The sequence below is a fragment of the Lithobates pipiens genome, unplaced genomic scaffold, assembly GCF_037356315.1.
Source record: "Lithobates pipiens isolate NorthernLeopardFrog02 unplaced genomic scaffold, aLitPip1_a1.2 Scaffold_16, whole genome shotgun sequence".
Lineage (NCBI taxonomy): Eukaryota > Metazoa > Chordata > Amphibia > Anura > Ranidae > Lithobates > Lithobates pipiens.
The window spans coordinates 254844086-254863503 of record NW_027507748.1 but is presented as its reverse complement, the minus strand read 5'-3'; the positions used below and the strand labels follow the sequence as shown (position 1 = coordinate 254863503).

At 42.8% G+C, this 19418-nt stretch overlaps 1 protein-coding gene and 1 long non-coding RNA gene across 2 annotated transcripts in view; one reads left to right on the top strand and one right to left on the bottom strand.

The window, feature by feature from the left end:
- Positions 1-19418, bottom strand: part of CTSE (cathepsin E) — a 482462-nt gene that overhangs the window by 304852 nt on the left and 158192 nt on the right. The window contains exon 3 of the mRNA XM_077481317.1: positions 10028-10145. Within this exon, the coding sequence (XP_077337443.1) occupies positions 10028-10145 (118 nt within the window). The remainder of the gene's footprint in view (positions 1-10027; positions 10146-19418) is intronic.
- On the top strand, positions 10781-17140 carry LOC143982507 (uncharacterized). Its single transcript, XR_013274475.1, has 2 exons — positions 10781-11462; positions 15414-17140. It is a non-coding gene; the product is annotated as an uncharacterized LOC143982507 (long non-coding RNA).

Genomic DNA, 19418 nt, shown 5'->3' with positions numbered 1-19418 from the left:
TTAACTGCAACTTCCCAAAACATGGTATTTTAGTGGGCGAATGAACAATGTTTCCTACGACCGATTCAACCCATGAACATGAAAGTGGCCATTTTAAACTGTACAACACTAAAGAAAAGCACATGGAGCAGTATGCAAATAATAATAATAATATGAACACAGGACCACTTACTTTTTTGAAGAATTCACTTGATCTTTTATACTGATCGTGCTTCCTCAGTTTCAGGTCTGACCAGCGTTTCCTCAGTTGATCCTTGGATCGCCGTACCCCAAAATTCTTCTGCAGACTCTTCACAACTTTAGCCATGATCTTGGCCTTTCTCATATTTGGGTTTGAGTAAGGTCCATAATTCCCATCATAGTCACTCCTCTTCAATATGTCCACCATCTCCAAGATCTCTACAAAGGACATATTTGAGGCCTCAAATCTTCTCCTCCGGGATCGGGACGTTTCTGGCTCCAGGCTTTCGACATCCTCCTCGTTGCTGAAATTAGCAAAATTAGCACACACCTGCTGTGTCTCAGCCATGTTCTCTCCCCACTGTGCCTAAAGAGAAGGGGCGGGGAATAGACTAGAAAGAGCGTCAGGGGCGGGGCAGAGTTTCACATATGTGCAGTGTATATAAAACGTAACACGTGTGCGTCGTGAGCGGGAAACGGAGTATCGGAAGCGACAATCGTTAGAACGAAGGTTTAATTTAAACTTGGAACATCACTGGCCTATACTGCTTATAGATTGCGGCCTAGATTAGCCTGACTGTTTGTCAGGGTTTATCTTGTGTTGTGTCTTGCAGAGAAAATGGATGGGTTCAAAGACCACCGTTTTCTCCCAATTTTCATAGACAAGTACAGGGAGCTGCCCTGTCTGTGACAGGTGAAACACCCCCATTACAATAATAAATTAAAGAGGCAGGCAGCACTGGAGAAACTGCTGGAGTTAGGGAAGCCGGTGGTCCCCACGGCAGACATCCCCTATTTAAAAGTCAAAATTGGTGGCCTAAGGAGTACATATCTGAGGGAGTGCAAGAAGGTCCAGGACTCCATGAGATCAGGAGCAGCAGCAGATGAGGTTTATGCTCCCAGGCTGTGGTACTATGAGAGACTGCATTTTCTGTTAGACCAGACTGAAATCAGGGAATCCCTCTCAACCCTTCCTTCCATGCTTCCTTCCACCCCAGCTGAGGCTTCCAATGACCACCCTGGTCCTTCCAGCCAGGAAGAAGTGGAGGAGCCCAGCTTGAGCCAGGTATAGTATTGTTCTACATATTTGTAGCGGCCATAACCATTTTGCATGGTGGCCTTAACTTTTTGGGCTTAATGATTACCTCCGCTTGGCTTGTTCTTCCACGTCTAGGGATTCCCAGGGTTGATACCCAACAACTTTGGACGCTGACACCAATAAAGTCCTTTTGAAAGGTTTTTATTTGCAGGGGTAACATCCAACAACACAGTATTGTATAGGAACAGAGGGCAAGGGTGAAGAAATCAGGCACCTTGAACTGCAGACATAACAAAATCTCTAGTACCACCCAGAGAGTAGCCACTCACAGCTGGGCTCTTCAAGGCTGAACAAATCTCTAGCCAGAGCTTATGGCAGTCAGCACCTTAGCCAGCTTGTTGGCCCTCCTCCGAAGAGTCCTCCCCTGGTCACCTTCATGAGCTGTGGTGCCCCTCCAAGCCGAGAGCACACCTGGACACCTTGAATCCTCCCCCCAGTCATTTAGACGATGTCCCCATCGTCTAGGCAACAACCAGGGCAAAAATCCTATCCTATCAAAAAACTATGCAGTGACTGAGTTTTTCCTTTCTTTGGGTGTTGGGGAAAGGAAGGAAAGGAAAACATATTCAAACATTAAAATTTTTCACAATAACACATTCAATGCTGTACATATACCACCCAGCTAACTAATTAAACCCACCCAACCTCCGATGAGCTTGACAGTCGATCTCGATGCATCCTGAAAGAAAACACAATACAAAAGACAACACTGTACACTATACATTTCGCCTTAAAGGGCGAAATTCCATTGTTAATACAACGGAACTTCTTCCTTCATAGACACAAAGAAATTATTTTTCCTTTCTGCAAAATTTTTCAAAGACTTGACTCTAGGAACAGTTCACTAATAAAACCTCGGATCAGGCAAAGTTAGGTCTTTTCCTTGTGCATCAATGGTGGTGATAAAATAGATGGCACTCTCTTTATCGGGCCTGTATATCACAACTTTGTCATTATAGATATGCCGACCATAGCTCCAATGCAACAAACAGCCCTGAAATCCGTTCAACATTTTCCATGTGAAAGAGGTCTTCCGAAGTGACTTTAAGACCCTTGGGTGGCCCCGAACATCCTCTGTATGTCACTTCTTTCACAATGTCCATGACTTCCCCCAAGAACACAGGAGAGGTCAAGTCCATACTCTGTTGCTGCCCGCCGATAAAAGTCTAAGGGGCCCAAAGACCCCGTCATTCTCAGGCAGTGTCCATGCACCGGCAACAGTTCAGTTCAACTTAAAAGCTTTAAAAGTTTAAAACCTTTTACTCAAAGCAGCTTCGGCTCAAAATACCAGTCACCTCCCTCATCGGAGCCGGTCTCAATTGGTGAGTCAGGCGAGGAGTCTCCCACAGGTAAATAGTTTTTCGTGGCAGCACTTGCAACTCCCAGCAGCTTGCATTTAAATACCTTCCCCAAGATATCTGGCCTTGGGGTGCAAGAGGCAGGCCTGGCTTAGGCTTGTGCAATTCGTTTCGTAACGAATCGAAATTCGGCCGAATTTTGCATCTTTCGGACATTCGGATGCATCCGAATGTCCGAATAAAAAAATAACAAATTACAACGAATACGAAAGAAATATAACGAATGAATTCGACATGATTCGAAATTATTTCAAGTGACCCCGAGATACATGGCCCTAAAGTCGGGTCACAAAATATTTTCGAATGTGGTTGAAATAATGTCGAATCATGTTGAAATCATTTCGAATGCATTCGAAATTATTTCAACATGATTCTACATTATTTCAACTGCATTCGAAATGATTTGAACATGATTCAACATTATTTCAACCGCATTCGAAAATATTTTGTGACCCGACTTTAGGGCCATGTATCTCGGGGGCACTTGGTTGTAGTGCTAGTATTATTGTGTTTGCATACCAAATTTGGGGTTTCTAGCTATTAGTGACCCCGAGATATGTGGCCCCAAAATCGGGTCGCAAAATGTTATTAGTTATTAGAGCAGAGAATGACATTTTGCGACCCGATTTTGGGGCCACATATCTCGGGATCACTTATAGCTAGAAACCCCAAATTTGGTATGCAAACACAATACTACTAGCACTACAACATATCCAAATTTGGAGTTTCTAGCACCAAGTGACCCCGAGATACATGGCCCTAAATTCGGGTCACAAAATATTTTCGAATGTGGTTGAAATAATGTCAAATCATGTTGAAATCATTTCGAATTCGGTAGAAATATTTTCGAATTTGGTTGAAATATTTTCGAATGTGGCCGATTTTTCGAATTCGGTAGAAAATTAAACGAAATCCGAAAACTAATTTAAGGAAGTTAACGAATATAACTAAACGAAATTAATGAATTAACGAATTAAAACGAAACTAAACTAATTTTTTCCTTTTGCACATGTCTAGCCTGCCTCTGCGGTGGCAGGGTTTGCAGCTTTTCTCCTCTGCTTGGACGGCCCATGCTGTAGCGGCAACCTTCTTCTGCGGGGTCATGTCTGCAACCTCCCCGAGGGTCTCCGAAGCTTCAGAAGTGGTAGGATTCCTCTTGGAAGTCTGGGCCCCAAAGGACGACACTGGGGCATACCCAACAGACTCCTCCGTGGAAATGCCCATGACCCAATCGTATTGGAAGGCCCGGGTTGCACTGTAGGCTTCTCGACCCTGAACACATAATCGCCACACTTCTGACATCTCGAGAACGGTCGAGGGTTTGTGACCAACCCATCACACTTCCCGCACAACATCCCGAGGGCTTCAACTTTCCTGATTTTGCACAGGACAAACCGCCCCTGCGGCAGCAATCGAATGCCCATATCTGTGATCACTGTACCGGACATCTGCACATTCCCTGGACCCCTCACTGTAGGCATCCTGGCTGCGCGTGCAACAATCGGTGCATTTTTTAACTTTTCTCCAACTCTGAGAAAAAGTCTCGTATAGGAACAGAGGGCAAGGGGGAAGAACTGCAGACATAACAAAGTCTTTAGTACCACCCAGAGAGTAGCCACTCACAGCTGGGCACTTCAAGGCTGAACAAATCTCTAGCCAGAGATTATGGCAGTTAGCACTTTGATTCAGAACTTGTAAATCTCTGACCTTGAGCAAATTGTAACTGAAAGTGAACAGGAACCTCTTTCCTCAGTACCTGGAACGTCCTCTGTCTCCTTGGTAGTACTGGGAAAAGCGTAGATTCGTCAATGTCCTTCCCAACTCAGTAACCAGGCTCTTCTCAGGATGCCAGCTTGTTGGCCCTCCTCCAAAGAGTCCTCCCGCGGTCACCTTCACAAGCTGTGGTGCCCCTCCAAGCCGAGAGCACACCCAGACACCTTAAATCCTCCCTCAGTTATTGCGCCTCGGACCAACCATTTCCGAGGCTCGGGAACAGACGGATCCCTACCCCAGACCAGGCGGGTCTAGTGGGGTTAACCAACTGAAGCATGTTGCGGAGCGTCGAACGCTCCTGTGAGAGGGACCCCTCACAGGGCTACTCCGGTTCAGAATCAGGAACAGACCGCTAGGGCCTCACAAACGAACCACCCATAACATGTGACCTCAACATATTAAGTACCCCTCCCCAGACTCATCAGCGGGGCCCGGCACACCCACTGATTGGCTCAGAGGAAGCTGATACCCAAAATGCCCAACCAGGCCTGATTCTGGCCTGTCATGTGAACCTCACTGTACACATGACCAAGCAGAACTCTAACACAGCCCAGCCAAACTGAGTTAACCTACATAATTAACCCTCAGAACCCCATTACCGTTCTGAGGCAAAAAAAACTAAATTTACACATGAATGACACTTTGTTCAAAATGTCATCCACTACATATTTTTTGTGTAAAAATGAATGAGGTTAGCTAGATGTGATTATTGATCACTAATTGCCGATTTAATAAAGTGTTTTACATATCAATAGACAGAAGTAGCCAAAAATAATTGGGAAAAGAATGAAAAATGCTGGGGTCAGAATGATAGTCTTTTCTATTTGTTAACATTCAATTTGCAACAGTCATGAGCTGAAAATTGTGTGTGATCGCCCACCATGTGATGCAGATCGGATGTGGACGCTGACAGTCCTAGTCAGCGAGGACTAAAAAAAATTGAGAAATGCATCACTTAGGCCCCCCTAAAGGAGCATATGTGAATGACCATTTTTTTTATGGTCCACCAAGAAAACCATATGTAGAGGAGCAATATTTTGATTATTGCGTTCCCATTCAAAACAGATTTCAATCACTTAGCAATTCAGATCGCTACTATATTAATAGGACAGATCTACAGAATGAATACCGCACACCGAATAGCACTAAATAAGTTTGAAACGTATATGGACATACATAAATACACGCGGAAACTGAATATTAAGAGGTATATGTTGTCCAACTCTAATCCAATCTTACGCCACCAGCAGTGAAGTTTTTTCACACTTATAGTGGCACCTGTTTGACAAGGTTGTAGGAGACATGGCTTGATTCTGTGTGTAGTGAGGGCTTGTCTAGGGAGGATCAACAGTGAAGTGTTAAAATTAAATTAAATTAAATTAAAGCGGGAGTCCGCCGTTTTATTTTTTTTTTTAAATGCCAGCAGCTACAAATACTGCAGCTGCTGACTTTTAAAATAATGACACTTACCCGCCCAGCGCGCCCGCGATGTCGGCACCCGAAGCCGATCTCTCGATCGTCTCTCGGGTGCTGCCGCAGCCGCCATCTTGGGTATGGGAATCAGGAAGTGGAGCCTTCCGGCTTAATTTCCCGGTTCCCTACTGCGCATGCGCGAGTCGCGCTGCGCAATAAGGATGGTCCCCACTGTCTCTGGGATCCATGTGTTTCCCAGCAGACAGCGGGGGACCTTCGGAAAGGGGCGTAGATTCTGTGGAAAGGGGCGTACCTTCTGCAGATATCTATGCCAGAAGTGGGTGCAGATACCTGTACTGTACAGGTATCTGCACCCCCCTCCCCCCTGAAAGGTGCCAATTGTGGCGCCGGAGGGGGGGAGAGTTCCAATGAGCGGAAGCTCCACTTTAGGGTGGACCTCCGCTTTAAATTCACTTCTCCTGAGAAAATTATGGTTTAAAAAAACAAATTGCATTGATACATGCCCCCCCAGGGCAGTACCTGTACCCCCATATTTATGACCAATTACTTGTATGTAAGCTTTCAAAATGGACACTTGATTTTTCCTGTTTGACTCCCATAGGCTTCAATGGAGTTCGCCGTTTGGGTTAGAACTTTTTCCCTGTTCAGCAGTTCTGCTGCAGACTGAACATGGAAGTGTTTGGCCCATCTCTATTCTTCACAGTAAGCCCCTGTACACACGGTCGGAGATTTCGACAACCAAATCCGTCGGATTTTGTCCGTCGGATCTTGTCCGAAACTGTTGCATACACCCGGTCGGACTAAGTTGTCAAAAAATCCGATCATTCAGAACGTGATGATGTAATTTCGTTACGATGGGACTACGTTCAGGCTAGTAGCCAATAGCTTTTATATAGGAATTTGATCTGAGCATGCATGGCACTTGGTCCGATCAAAATTCTCTACACATGATCGGAGTATGTCCGATCGAACCAGTTGGTCGGGAAATATTTCCAACAAGTTGGAAAATTGGGTCCGACGGATATTCCGACAGAATCAGTCCGATGCATACCACACACAGTCGGATTATCCGACAACAGAGTCCGATAGGACACACTCTGACGGATTCTCCAACCGTGTGTACAAGGGCTAAGCCCCTGTAAACACGGTCGGAGATTTCGACAACCAAATCCGTGGGATTTTGTCCATCGAATCTTGTCCGAAACTGTTGCATACACACGGTCAGACTAAGTTGTAGAAAAATCCAAGCATTCAGAACGTGATGACGTAATTTCGTCACAATGGGACTACGTTCAGGCTAGTAGCCAATAGCTTTGATGTAGGAATTTGATCTGAGCATGCGTGGCACTTGGTCCGATCAAAATTCTCTACACATGATCGGAGTATGTCCGATCGAACCAGTTGGTCGGGAAATATTTCCAACAAGTTGGAAAATTGGGTCCGACGGATATTCGGACGGAATCAGTCTGATGCATACCACACACAGTCGGATTATCCGACAACACGGTCCGATAGGACACATTCCGACTGATTCTCCGACCGTGTGTACAAGGGCTTAGAGTTGTGAAAATGTGGAACAGACTCCCTCAAGAGCTGGTTCTGGCCAGCTCAGTAGATTGCTTTAAAAAAGGCCTGGATCATTTCCTAAATGTACATAATATAACTGGATACTATCACTTATAGGTAAAGTTGATCCAGGGAATATCCGATTGCTCCAGCAGGGGGCCAAAAACCTTTCAAATCCCCCCAGAGGCAAATTGGCTCATGCTTTGCTGTTTTTTTTTTGCCTCCCTCTGGATCAACTGTGGGTATGGAATTGTATATATGGGATTGTATGATATTTTTCCCTTTTATTGGTTGAACTAGATGGGCTTGTATCTTTTTGTCAACCTTAATAACTATGTAACTATTTGCAGATTGTCTCTGTAATATTTCTGCCTTATGCCTGTGACATAGTCCAGTGTCATTTTAATGTTGGATAAAAATGCCTCATCTTTCCCTTTTCAAATGTGGCCTACTAAAAAGGCTTACATGATGTGCAATGTATCTGTAATGTCACGTGCCACTAACATAACCCATAATTTAATACTTCAGCTGCTCAATTCCATCCTATTACTGCTAGATAAAAACCATGTGTCACTGCACAAAGTACTCAAAAATAGATTTGATATGCAGTTACAATTAATTTAATAGGGGTGCTGCTGCTTTATGTAAACCTTTGAATAACGTGCTATAAAAATAAAAAATAAAATAATACACAAGAAATTATATTATACCAAAATACAATGGCGTGGATTCTATTCTAGAGAACTGCTCTGTAACCCTACATATAGCGTAAGGGAATCCCTAAAACATGTAATTTGAAGAATTTATGTTTTTTTCCCATGTCCCCTCAAAATAGCACAAAATGAATGGCCAATGCTTGCCAAACAGTTGTTATTTAAAAAAAAAATGTATGGTACACATCCCCCCATCAGTGCCCAGCTCCTTCAGACCTTTGTTTGTCAACCTTTTAAACATTAGCCTCAAAAATGGCAAAACTGATTTTCAAAATTGACCTCTCATTGACTACAGTAGTGTTCACAACAAAGCAATTTGTGGATTTTTAATGAGTTCACCAAATGTTCCTGCAAATCAGCAGATTTTCTCATCACTACTTGTGAACTCTTGGGTGTAGGGTAAGCCAGGAAGTGAAAGTTGGAACCAATCTACAGCTACAGGGAGTCTGAGGGTGCAATTCCAGGATGAAGGAATAAGCAAACAGTAGATTGTGGGTTGTGGAGCAATGCATGTGGCAGTGCTGTGGCAGAGAGCAGTGGGCTGTAGTCAAGCAACATTTTAGACAGAAACTCCACCTTTTGCACCTTTACATGCAAGATTTATGGATTTATGCAAGAAAGCAATTCTTCGAATACAGTCAATGGAAAATACAGCAATAATGAAAGGGAGAGTGGTGTCTAGAAAAGTGAGAAACTGGCGTGGATATTCAAAGCCCAATGCCAGCAAAAATTTGTAGCTTAAGTGTAAGTTCATCTTTTCACAAAAAATGTATAGGTGAACATGCTAAACCCTCTCCTACCCCCCTCCCCCCAACAGACTAGTTGGAAAACTTCTGTTCGATCAGCATTGCAGTCAATTGGCTGCGTTGCTGATCAGTGTATTTTGACAGTGGAGGATTCCCCGCTGTAGTAATACAGTAATACATTGATAAGCATTCCTCTATCCATCTTGCTTGTGTGAATGGGGTAATTTGTTAAGTTTTTTTCAGATCAGCTTGCTCGCTGATCAAAAAAAATGATTTATGTATGGCCCGTACATATAAAGAGGAAAGATTAGCCAATACTCTTGACCAGCCCAGGTAAACAAACGATAAGGAGCGGCCTCAGCCTACATGTCTCCACCATACCACACACCCTGATGCATTTCGCCTTGCCCACCAGGCAATCTTATCACTAAGCTCCAGTGAGCGGGGTGAAATGCATCAGGGTGTGTGGTATGGTGGAAACATGTAGGCCGAGATCGTTCCTTATCGTTTGCGCATCAGGGCTAGTTGGGAGTAAGGGCAATTCTTTATTCTTTATTTGTACTAGCCCTCTGGATTGGTATCAGGATAAGCCTGCACCCCAAGCCCTGGGATACAGGGATATACTCTCACCTCTACTTTGAGCGGCCCCAAAGGTTATATAACAGGTCAGTATGTATGGCCTACTTTAGGAGTTGATTTATAAAGGACCCGCACAGCCATTTGCCCAGTGAAAGTGCATATACAGTACATTCATTCTGTGTGAATAGAGCAAAAACAAATGCAAATTTGATTTATTCTGTACTATTTGAATGTGAAATTATTAAAATAAAACAGAAAATCCTACATTTTGTTACTAGATGAAAATACCTCTGATACTTGTCTTCATCTAATAGCCAAATGCGAAACTGGGCTTTTCAAATGAATGATTTGAACACTAGAGGATATAGCCTATTTAGACTTGTTTATTTATTTTTTTCTATTTGTACAGAATGAATGTATATGCACTTTCACTGTGCGAATGGCTATGCAAACTCCTCTTTTAAATGAACCCCTTGGGGTTCTAAAACACAGGCATAGTTGGTATGCCATCATTAAAAAAAGATTCAAAACCCTGGAAATGGAAATTGATGTGAGGCATATAAAGAGTAAGTTTCTTACTGCATGCTTGACTTGTACAATATATAGATGGCACCCACAGATTTGAAGACCCGGTGTCAAAGATCACAGTAAACTCCTGAGGAGGCGTGCCAATAGAAATCTGCCCAAAATATTCCACCTGCAAAAGAAACAGGAAATTTATTATGACAGAGATTACTATAGAGTGACTTAAAAAATAATGAAAAAATAATGAATTTATGTGAACCAGTTTCCGACCACGCTATAGCCAAAAGATGGCTACAGTGCAGGCTTTCTTTGCTGGAATGTGTACATCGGTCTCAGCTGATCACAAATTGGGGTTAAGGGACAATCAAAGTGGCCCTTTACAACGTGATCAGATGTGTCCAATGACAGCTGATCATGGATGTAAACACAGGTTGGTTAACATCTTTTCTCTACTTACGCTGACAGCGTGAGGAGAGAAGAAGCGAGCCAATGTGATTATCAGTGTACGGGTTATCAGTGCAGTACCAGCAGTACTGCCAATCAGTGCTCATCAGTGCTACCAATCAGTGCCGCCTAATCAGTGCCCATCAATGCAGCCTCATCAGCGCACATCAGTGAAGGGGAAAAATATTAAAAATGTTTTGTGTTTTTTTTTAACCACATCAAAAAACTGACACAATCCACTGCCCTGCTGATGCCAATCTCTGCGCTACTGACTCCAACCTATGCCCTTCTGACACCATCCACTGATTTACTGACACCAGCCACTGCCCTCCTAATACCAACCTCTCCCTTATTGACACTGCCCACAGTCCTACTGATACAAACCTCTCTCCTACTGACACCGTCCTGCACCTTATGGACACCAACCTCTGCCCTACTGACATTGTACACTGCTCTATTCACGGTGTTCACTGCTCTACAGACACCGTCCACTGCTCTAGTGACACCATCCACTTCACTACTGACACCATCCTTCCTCTGCTTCACTGACACTGAAGGGATATTTAGCTTAACCCCTTTCATTCTTTAAGAAATTTGGTTTCCATTTTGTGTCTCTCTCTAACATCCACCTCACAAAATGTATGCTCAAGTTTTGCTAGTCTAGTTTCGTTTCCCATGTTACTGTTATCTTCTCTTTCAGTTGTTTCGTTTCTTGGAAAGCACATGATTTTGAGGAATTGCTAGTTTCACTTTTATTGTAGGCTGTACTTGTATATGATTGGATAATCTGTATGACACGTTCAAAGGGTGGTACTTTCTGAAAGCCCCCTTTAAATATTCACACCAAAGAATAAAAATTAGATTTGCTCGGAGAGACTTTGTTGTTTTGTGTCATTGTCTCAATGAGCTAATCTCCCAGGCCTGTGTGGGGATTGAACATCACACTTTGACAGACATGAAGGGGTTAAGAAATCACCTTTAGACAATCTACATTCCCTTCAGTTTGGGGGCTCGTCCGGGGTCGATTATAATATATGTCTATATGGTGAGTTGAATTGATATATGTATCTCTCACTGTGACATTATTTAGAAATCGTTCTTTGAACCTGAAAATTTATGTAGAAGTTGTTTTCAGACCTCGTTGATAAGTTTAACTGCTCTGAGAAGCAGTAAAAAAGGCTGTTCTGAGTTAACAGTGATAAAGCCTTGGGTGGGCTTTAATGGACTTTGAGAAGTTCATTTAATAAGACTGCTTTAAGAAGCAGCACCTGTTCCCGTGTGAACAGGTAGAGAAGCCTTGGGTGGGCTTTAATGGACTCCGTGAAGTTCATTTAATAAGACTGCTTTAAGAAGCAGCACTTGTTCCGGTGTGAACAAGGAGAAAGCTCTGGGGGGGCTTTCACGGACTCTGAGAAGTTCGTAGGAAAATGATTTATACAGTACTGTAATTATAAGAAAAAGTCTGCTAAAGTGTGACGACAAAACCCAACTCTTTGCTTATCTTCCTATCGCCCGTAGAAGTTTATAAGATGATTTAACTGTTTGTGTGGAATTTGTCAGCGTTGTAAGGTAAGACAACGCTTTCCACTGCACTGTGTTATAAGGGTACGGAAATAAAAGGCGACAGATGCTTCTTGCGGTGAACTCCCGGCTCCTTTTTGTGTTTGATGGAAATTCCCCAATCGAAACATAGAGTGATGCTACAGTATCCGGTGATGTATTTATGTTTTCTCTTAATGATTTATATATGAATGCTTTGACTATAACGTATGAGATAGTGAGCATAATAGCAGTGTTAATAACACTCTCTTAAGGTAATACATAAATTGGCATAGTCAGTAGTATACTCTGAGGCTAACTTTTGATCAAAACATGTTATTTGAATAATTCTTTTTGCTACTGACATGTCTTGCACAGGGGAAGCCAGATGCAAAATTTGGACATTTGGCTTTTTGCCAACAGGGTTCAAGTGCTAATATCTCACTGACTGTAATAGATAGTGAGGAATTGTTTGCGGCATTGGTACTACAGCAATTGAAAGTACTGTTTGAACCTGTTGGCACTCTGCCAAAAAAAAAAAAAATTTGAAATATAAATAAAAATTGTTTGGTTATAAAAATAAGAAAAGTAATAATGCACAAAGCTTGCTTGTGATCAGGGGAACCTCTGGCCATAAGGAGTGCTTGTTGGAATTTTGCCAAAAAAAAATAAAAAAATAAAAAAGTAAAGGAAATAAAAGTCAGAATGTTTAGAAAGAAAAATAAGGATGAAAATAAACATGCTGTGGAGATCCCCGGCTGGACCGAGGCTCCCTATAGCATCCTAGGCAAAACATTGTCCACGATGGGTTTAACAGAGACATGAGAGTGTGGATTTAAGAGTTAAATCAATGTTTTCTATGCATGTACCATGCGCCCCCCTCCTCCCCCTTACATTCCACAACCAGATAAGTTTCATGAAAGACTTCATTACATGAGGACACACAGTAAATATCAGAGTGGGTTACAAGCACAATAACTGATTTCTGACAGCGAAGGATGCTGCAGGATGTTTTGACATCCTTAAACAAACTAGTGCAGACACATTATCAAAATGATTTCTCAGGAAATAAAAGGGGTAACTTTTATAAAAGGGAGGGGGCAAGGACAAAGAGGGGGTTACACACAGAGACAACCAAGAGGGAAATTGTCTCGCCCTACATTAACATTAACCCAGTAAGAAGGCAAATGGTGACTATAGGTTTGTACAAGACCTAAGGGCCATCAATAGCCTAATGGTACCGATTGCCCCAATAGTGCCTGATGTGTCATCAATACTGCCATACCACAGGATGCAGAGTATTTTACTGTGATTGATTTATTGAATTCTTTTTTTATTTCCGTCCCTGTGGATGAGGAGACACAACCAATCTTTGCTTTCTAACGAACATATATGGTGTAGAATGCCCCAGGGCTATGTAGACTCCTCTGCAGTCTATCCCATTGCCCTCCAAACTACTCTCAGAGCTTGGATACCATGACACTGTTCATCCCTGCTGCAGTATGTGGCTCCTCATCTGCAGTTCTACTCGGTGGCCGCCCTGGAGGATGGGAGGGATCTTTTGAAATGTTTTTTTGAAAGTGGTCACAAAGTGTCAAAGAAATTATTGCAATGGTGTCAGGAAATGGTTGCATATCTTGGTTGTGTACTCTCAAAAGGAGAAAGGAAAGTCAATCACAAAAGAGCTATGGTTCTTGTGGGTCTGCCCTGCCCACTTACTAAGAAAGACATGCTTACCTTTCTTGGTATGATTTGTTACTGCCGCCAATGAATACCTGACTGTTCCTACTATGACAATCTCCTGAGACAAGCCATAGGTTCAGACATGCCAGACTGTATAAAATGGTCAGATGAAATGTGCAATGCTTTTGTGTATTTGAAAAATGCTATGGTAATGGCTCCAGGGCTCGGCCTCCCTAATTATGGAAAAAAAATGTTTTATTTGTTTGCAAGGGAAAATTGTAAGACTTTGTCAGGTGTCCTCGCTCAGGAGCATGGAGGCAAGTTGCGCCCTATTGTTTTTTTTCCCTCAAAGATGGTTCCGGTGCAGGTTCAGGGCATGCCTGTGTGTCTCAGAGCTCTTGCGTCATGCGCGATGATGGTTCAGATGACTTCTTTCACTCTGGGGCACGACACCACACTTCACACCACCCATAATGTATCAATCCTATTGAAAAATGTACATACACAGCACATGTCTGCTCAGAGGTTGAGCGGCTATGAGGTGATCGTGATGTCTAATCCAAAATTGCACATCAAATATGCTTCTCCCACTGCAGGACCAGCACCAATCTTAAATGCCCTTTAGAATTAAAAGGAGAGCAGGATGAGGTTGTGCCACAACATGATTGCATAAACCTCATTCACCAAGACACATCACCCAGGTCTGATTTATCTTTCACAGCACTGCAGAGCACACACAGGCCAACAAACAGATAGCCAAGGGATATGCTCTGGCTGGTTTAGCTGCTAAACAAGCTGATATTTCACAAAATGCACAGATCTAAATGCCCATGCTAGCCCCAGAATAGCCCTTCTTTGATCAGGTTCTTTCAGATTTGCAGGGATGTGCAGAAGAAGCTGATCTCAGGGATTGGGACAAAATAAGTGTGCAGAAAGATCCAAAGACTGGACTTCTCTGCAAAGAGGGGAAGCCATGTATACCAGTAGCTAGTGCATCACTTTTTATTTCTCAGTACCATGGAATAGGTCACAGAGGCTGGAAAGCCACTTGTGAACTATTGGAGAAATATTTTTATTTTCCAGAACTTTCCTGGAGGGTTGAAGATTATGTATCAAGATGCATCACATGTATCAGGAGCAACCCACACAAGGCCAAACACTCCTTTTACACATTTGCAGATTGACTTCACACACATGCCCAAACTAGGCAAAAAACAGAAATATCTTTTGGTAATTGTGAACATTTTCTCAAGATGAGTTGAACTTTTTGTAACCACAAAAGAAGATGCACAAACAGTAGTGAGGATCCTCATTCAGGAAATCATTCCTCGATGGGGATGCCCACTTCAAATAAACTCAGACAATGGACCTACATTTGTATCAAGTGTCTGCCAGGACTTGGTAAAAAATCTCAAGATAGAATGGAAGTTTCACATTCCCTACCACCCTCAAAGCTCAGGGATAAGAGAAAGAATGAACAGAACAATTAGAAAAAGACAAAATAAGAAAGGCCACAGGAGGAACCTTTGCCAACTGGAAGAAGGTCCTCCCAGCAGTCCTGGCAGAAATAAGAATGACCCCTTCCAAGACAACAGGGTATTCACCTTTTGAAGTCTTGATGGGTCTAACTTTCCCCACCCCATGGGCCAGAGCACCTTTAATGATGGAAAAGGTAGATTTAGACTTAATACAGGAAGAATATGTAAGGAAATTGGTTGAAACATTCGATACAGTTGAGAGAAATGTTGCTCGCACCTCTCCTTTTTCTTCACAGGAAGCTACTCACCTCTTTAAGGTGGGACACACCGTGGTGGCCCAATAGCTGAACAGAAGTAAGAAGCAAGAGTATCCCTTTGGACCTCCTACCACAGTGGTTGCAGTGACCAGAACAGCCATCCCAGTGGAAAATTGCCAGTCCTCGATCCATGCCAACAGAGTGAAAAAGGTTGCCCAAAGCCCCAAGAGCTGGAAGGAGATCTTGGATACAGGAGACCCTCAAGCCGAAGTCCAAGCAGAGGAAGGAGGAGTTCCTGGGAAAGCAGGTCCGGCCAGAGAAGATGACCTCGCTTATTTCACCACAGACTTCTGGCAAGGCATTTTGCCTCCTGATCCTGATCTCTCTGACAGTGTTCCTACCCACCTGAAGATTTGGGTGCAATTAAAAGTATCTTTTGGAACACACACACAAACACACAAGAGAGCATTACAGTGACACAAGCTAGAATCAAGAGAGAGCCTGGAGATAGTTTTACTGATAAGATGTATGCTTATGCTCGGGAAAAAAATCAGGGTATGAAGAATGTAGGATATGTCACAAATTACATCCTAGCACTGCCTAAATTCCCCTTTTGTCTGTACCTTTAAATATTTCCTCCTTTCTCAATGAGACTCCTCCTGTATTCCTGACTAACATATCCACTCTGTACATAAACAACTTTGTTACCTTTCCAATAGCAGGTAGAAGTAATTCTCCTGATTGGTGTTTTAATTTAGGGAATGAGACACAGACTAACCCTTCTTTCTGCAGCAGGTCAATATTTAACATCAAGATGTGGGAATCCAGAGTTTCTGCCCCTGCCTGCTCACTGTTTCAAGTATCTGACCCAGGGTTAAACTGTACTTTGCATAACTTTTATTCTTTCCCTAAAAATGTAGGTGAAATATTGCACCAATAATCACGACACAGTACATTCATGAGATTGTCGCTAAGAGACCTTTTGCACTAGGACAAAGTATTTATGTATGTTGTGGGAAAGTGTGTTATCCCTGGGTGCCCCTTCATGTTAAGGGATGGTGTTACCTTGCATACTTGGTACCTGTCATGGGAGTGGTAGGGGATGATAAAAGGGGACATTTCTTAGAGGTCAGCTCCAGCAGGAAGCTAGGGACATTGCTAAAACGTGGAGCCCATTTGCCAATGCAGGATTTGGGCTTGGAGGTAAATTTTCATGGTTAAAAGACATTGTCCTTGTTATTGTTATGATATTTATCCTTGCTCTGATTCTTTACCTCTGCTTTAAGTGTTGCACTTGCATAGTTGCACGCCTTCAATCTTCTGATAAGGTTCTATCCTACATGACATACATGAAGAGTCATCGGGCAAACAAGGCCACAACCCCAAAGAAGTATTAAGACACAACATAGAATGTAGAGATCATCTTATATGATCTAAGAGGGGATTGAAGGGATATTTAGCTTAACCGCTTTCATTCTTTAAGAAATTTGGTTTCCATTTTGTGTCTCTCTCTAACATCCACCTCACAAAATGTATGCTCAAGTTTTGCTAGTCTAGTTTCGTTTTCCCATGTTACTGTTATCTTCTCTTTCAGTTGTTTCGTTTCTTGGAAAGCACATGATTTTGAGGAATTGCTAGTTTCACTTTTATTGTAGGCTGTACTTGTATATGATTGGATAATCTGTATGACACGTTCAAAGGGTGGTACTTTCTGAAAGCCCCCTTTAAATATTCACACCAAAGAATAAAAATTAGATTTGCTCGGAGAGACTTTGTTGTTTTGTGTCATTGTCTCAATGGGCTAATCTCCCAGGCCTGTGTGGGGATTGAACATCACACTTTGACAGACATGAAGGGGTTAAGAAATCACCTTTAGACAATCTACATTCCCTTCAGACACTGTCCTGCATCTGCTCTACTGACACTATCCACTGTCCTAATGACACCAACTTCTCCTCTACTGGACGCTTCCATTGGTCTACTAACAACATCCACTGCTCTACTAACACTGCCCACTGCCCTACTGACACCAATCCCTGCCCTGCTGACATTGTCCAGTGCCCTGCTGATACTGTCCACACACCGTCCACTGCTCTACTGACTCACACTGTCAACTTACAAGGTAGGCCATGCTCATATTTTTTACAGTGACATTTGTTTTAGTAAACTTAGTATATTTAATGGGTACAAGAATACTTTTGTTTTATATAGCCATGCCCCTTTAAGTCCCTCCAACTGTTAATGCAATTTAGCCACACACACTGTTCATTGCGCCACATTGCTGCTCTCCTTGGGGCACCGAAAGGTGTCCCAGGTCTTTTACATTCCTATAGTGTATACTACAAAAAATGATTGTGTGCCAATAAAGTGTTCGGAATTTGCTTGAAGAAAAGATGGCAACCCACGCCATCATGCCAGAAGAAAACAGCAACGTTTTATGTGAAGCTTTTAAGCCTCACACCCATGGCCAATTGCAAGGGGCTCCGTCTGGAAGGAAGAAGACCACACAGAAGCAGGCCTTAATAAAGACCCCTTCTTGGCTTACTTCTTTCTTGGCAATGACCCTCCTAATCTGCTACAGAAGTGAGGCTTGAAATTACTATTACAAAAACTTTTAAGTAGCTAATATATATATTATTACCATACTATGGCTTATCTATGTATACAGTATCCCACAAAAGTGAGTACATCCCTCACATTTTTGTAAATATTTAATTATTGCCTCGTACACACGTTCCGATTATCGGATGATAAAAATAATTTTCGGATTTATCGCTCGATAATCTGATCGTTAGTACACAGCTTTCGACAGCTGATCTCAACAGTCCGTCCAAAAAAATACAAAGGGACAAACACGAAAAACTTTGCTCAGACGACAGCCCATCTTACTACAATCACTTAGTCAGTACAGTATGCGTCTGCTAAAAATTGATAGAGGAACACCATGTATGATCGGAAACACGAAAATAAACTAGAAGGACACAGGGGTCACACGTATTTGACAACATTTCAAATACGTAGCTACGCACAGCGGAAGGTTTTTACAGAATCATAGAACAAAAATCTTACTTTTCGTAGAGCACATTTTGCACTGTTGTATTCGATATTAGTTTTATGCAACAAAATACGAATGATACATCGTACGATAATCGGAATGTGTGTACGAGGCATTATATCTTTTCATCTGAAAATACTGAAGAAATAACACTTTGCTACAATGTAAAGTAGTGAGTGCACAGCTTGCATAACAGTGTAAATTTGCTATCCCCCTCAAAATAACTTAACACACAGCCACTAATGTCTAAACCGCTGGCAACAAGAGTGGGTAAACCCACTCAGAGATTGAAGGGGTGGAGTGTCAGCCTGTCAGTGCTTAGACCCTACGCCACACGCTGCATCAAATTGGGTTGCATGGCAGTCATCCCAGAAGGAAGCCTCAAGAAAGTCTGCACAAGAAAGTCTGCAAACAGTTTGCTCAAGACAAGCAGACTAAGGACATGGATTACTGGAACCATGTCCTGTGGTCTGACAATACCAGCATAAACTTATTAGGTTCAGATGGTGTCAAGCGTGTGTGGTGGCAACCAGTGAGGCATACAAAGACAAGTGTGTCTTACCTACAGTAGGGATGAGCCGAACACCCCCCGGTTTGGTTTGCACCAGAACTTTCGAACGGACCCCAAATTCGTACGAACTTTAGAACCCCATTGAAGTCTAAATTATTCGGTTACATCAGCTTCAGGTGCTTGGTAGCTGTGGGTGATCCAAGACTGATTCATCTTGATGAAGGTCAGTCGATCAACTGATTCCGTGGACAGGTGCACCCTGTGATCGGTAACAAAGCCACCAGCAGCACTGAAGGTGCGTTCCGAAAGAACGCTGGATGCAGGACAGGCCAGTAGCTCAATTGCATACTGTGCAAGCTCTGGCCAGTGATCCATCCTCAAGACCCAGTAAGCCAGAGGATCTTTGGTGGGAAAAGTGTCCAAGTCTGACCTTGCCCCTAGGTATTCCTGCACCATGTAAATCAGACGCTGGCGATGG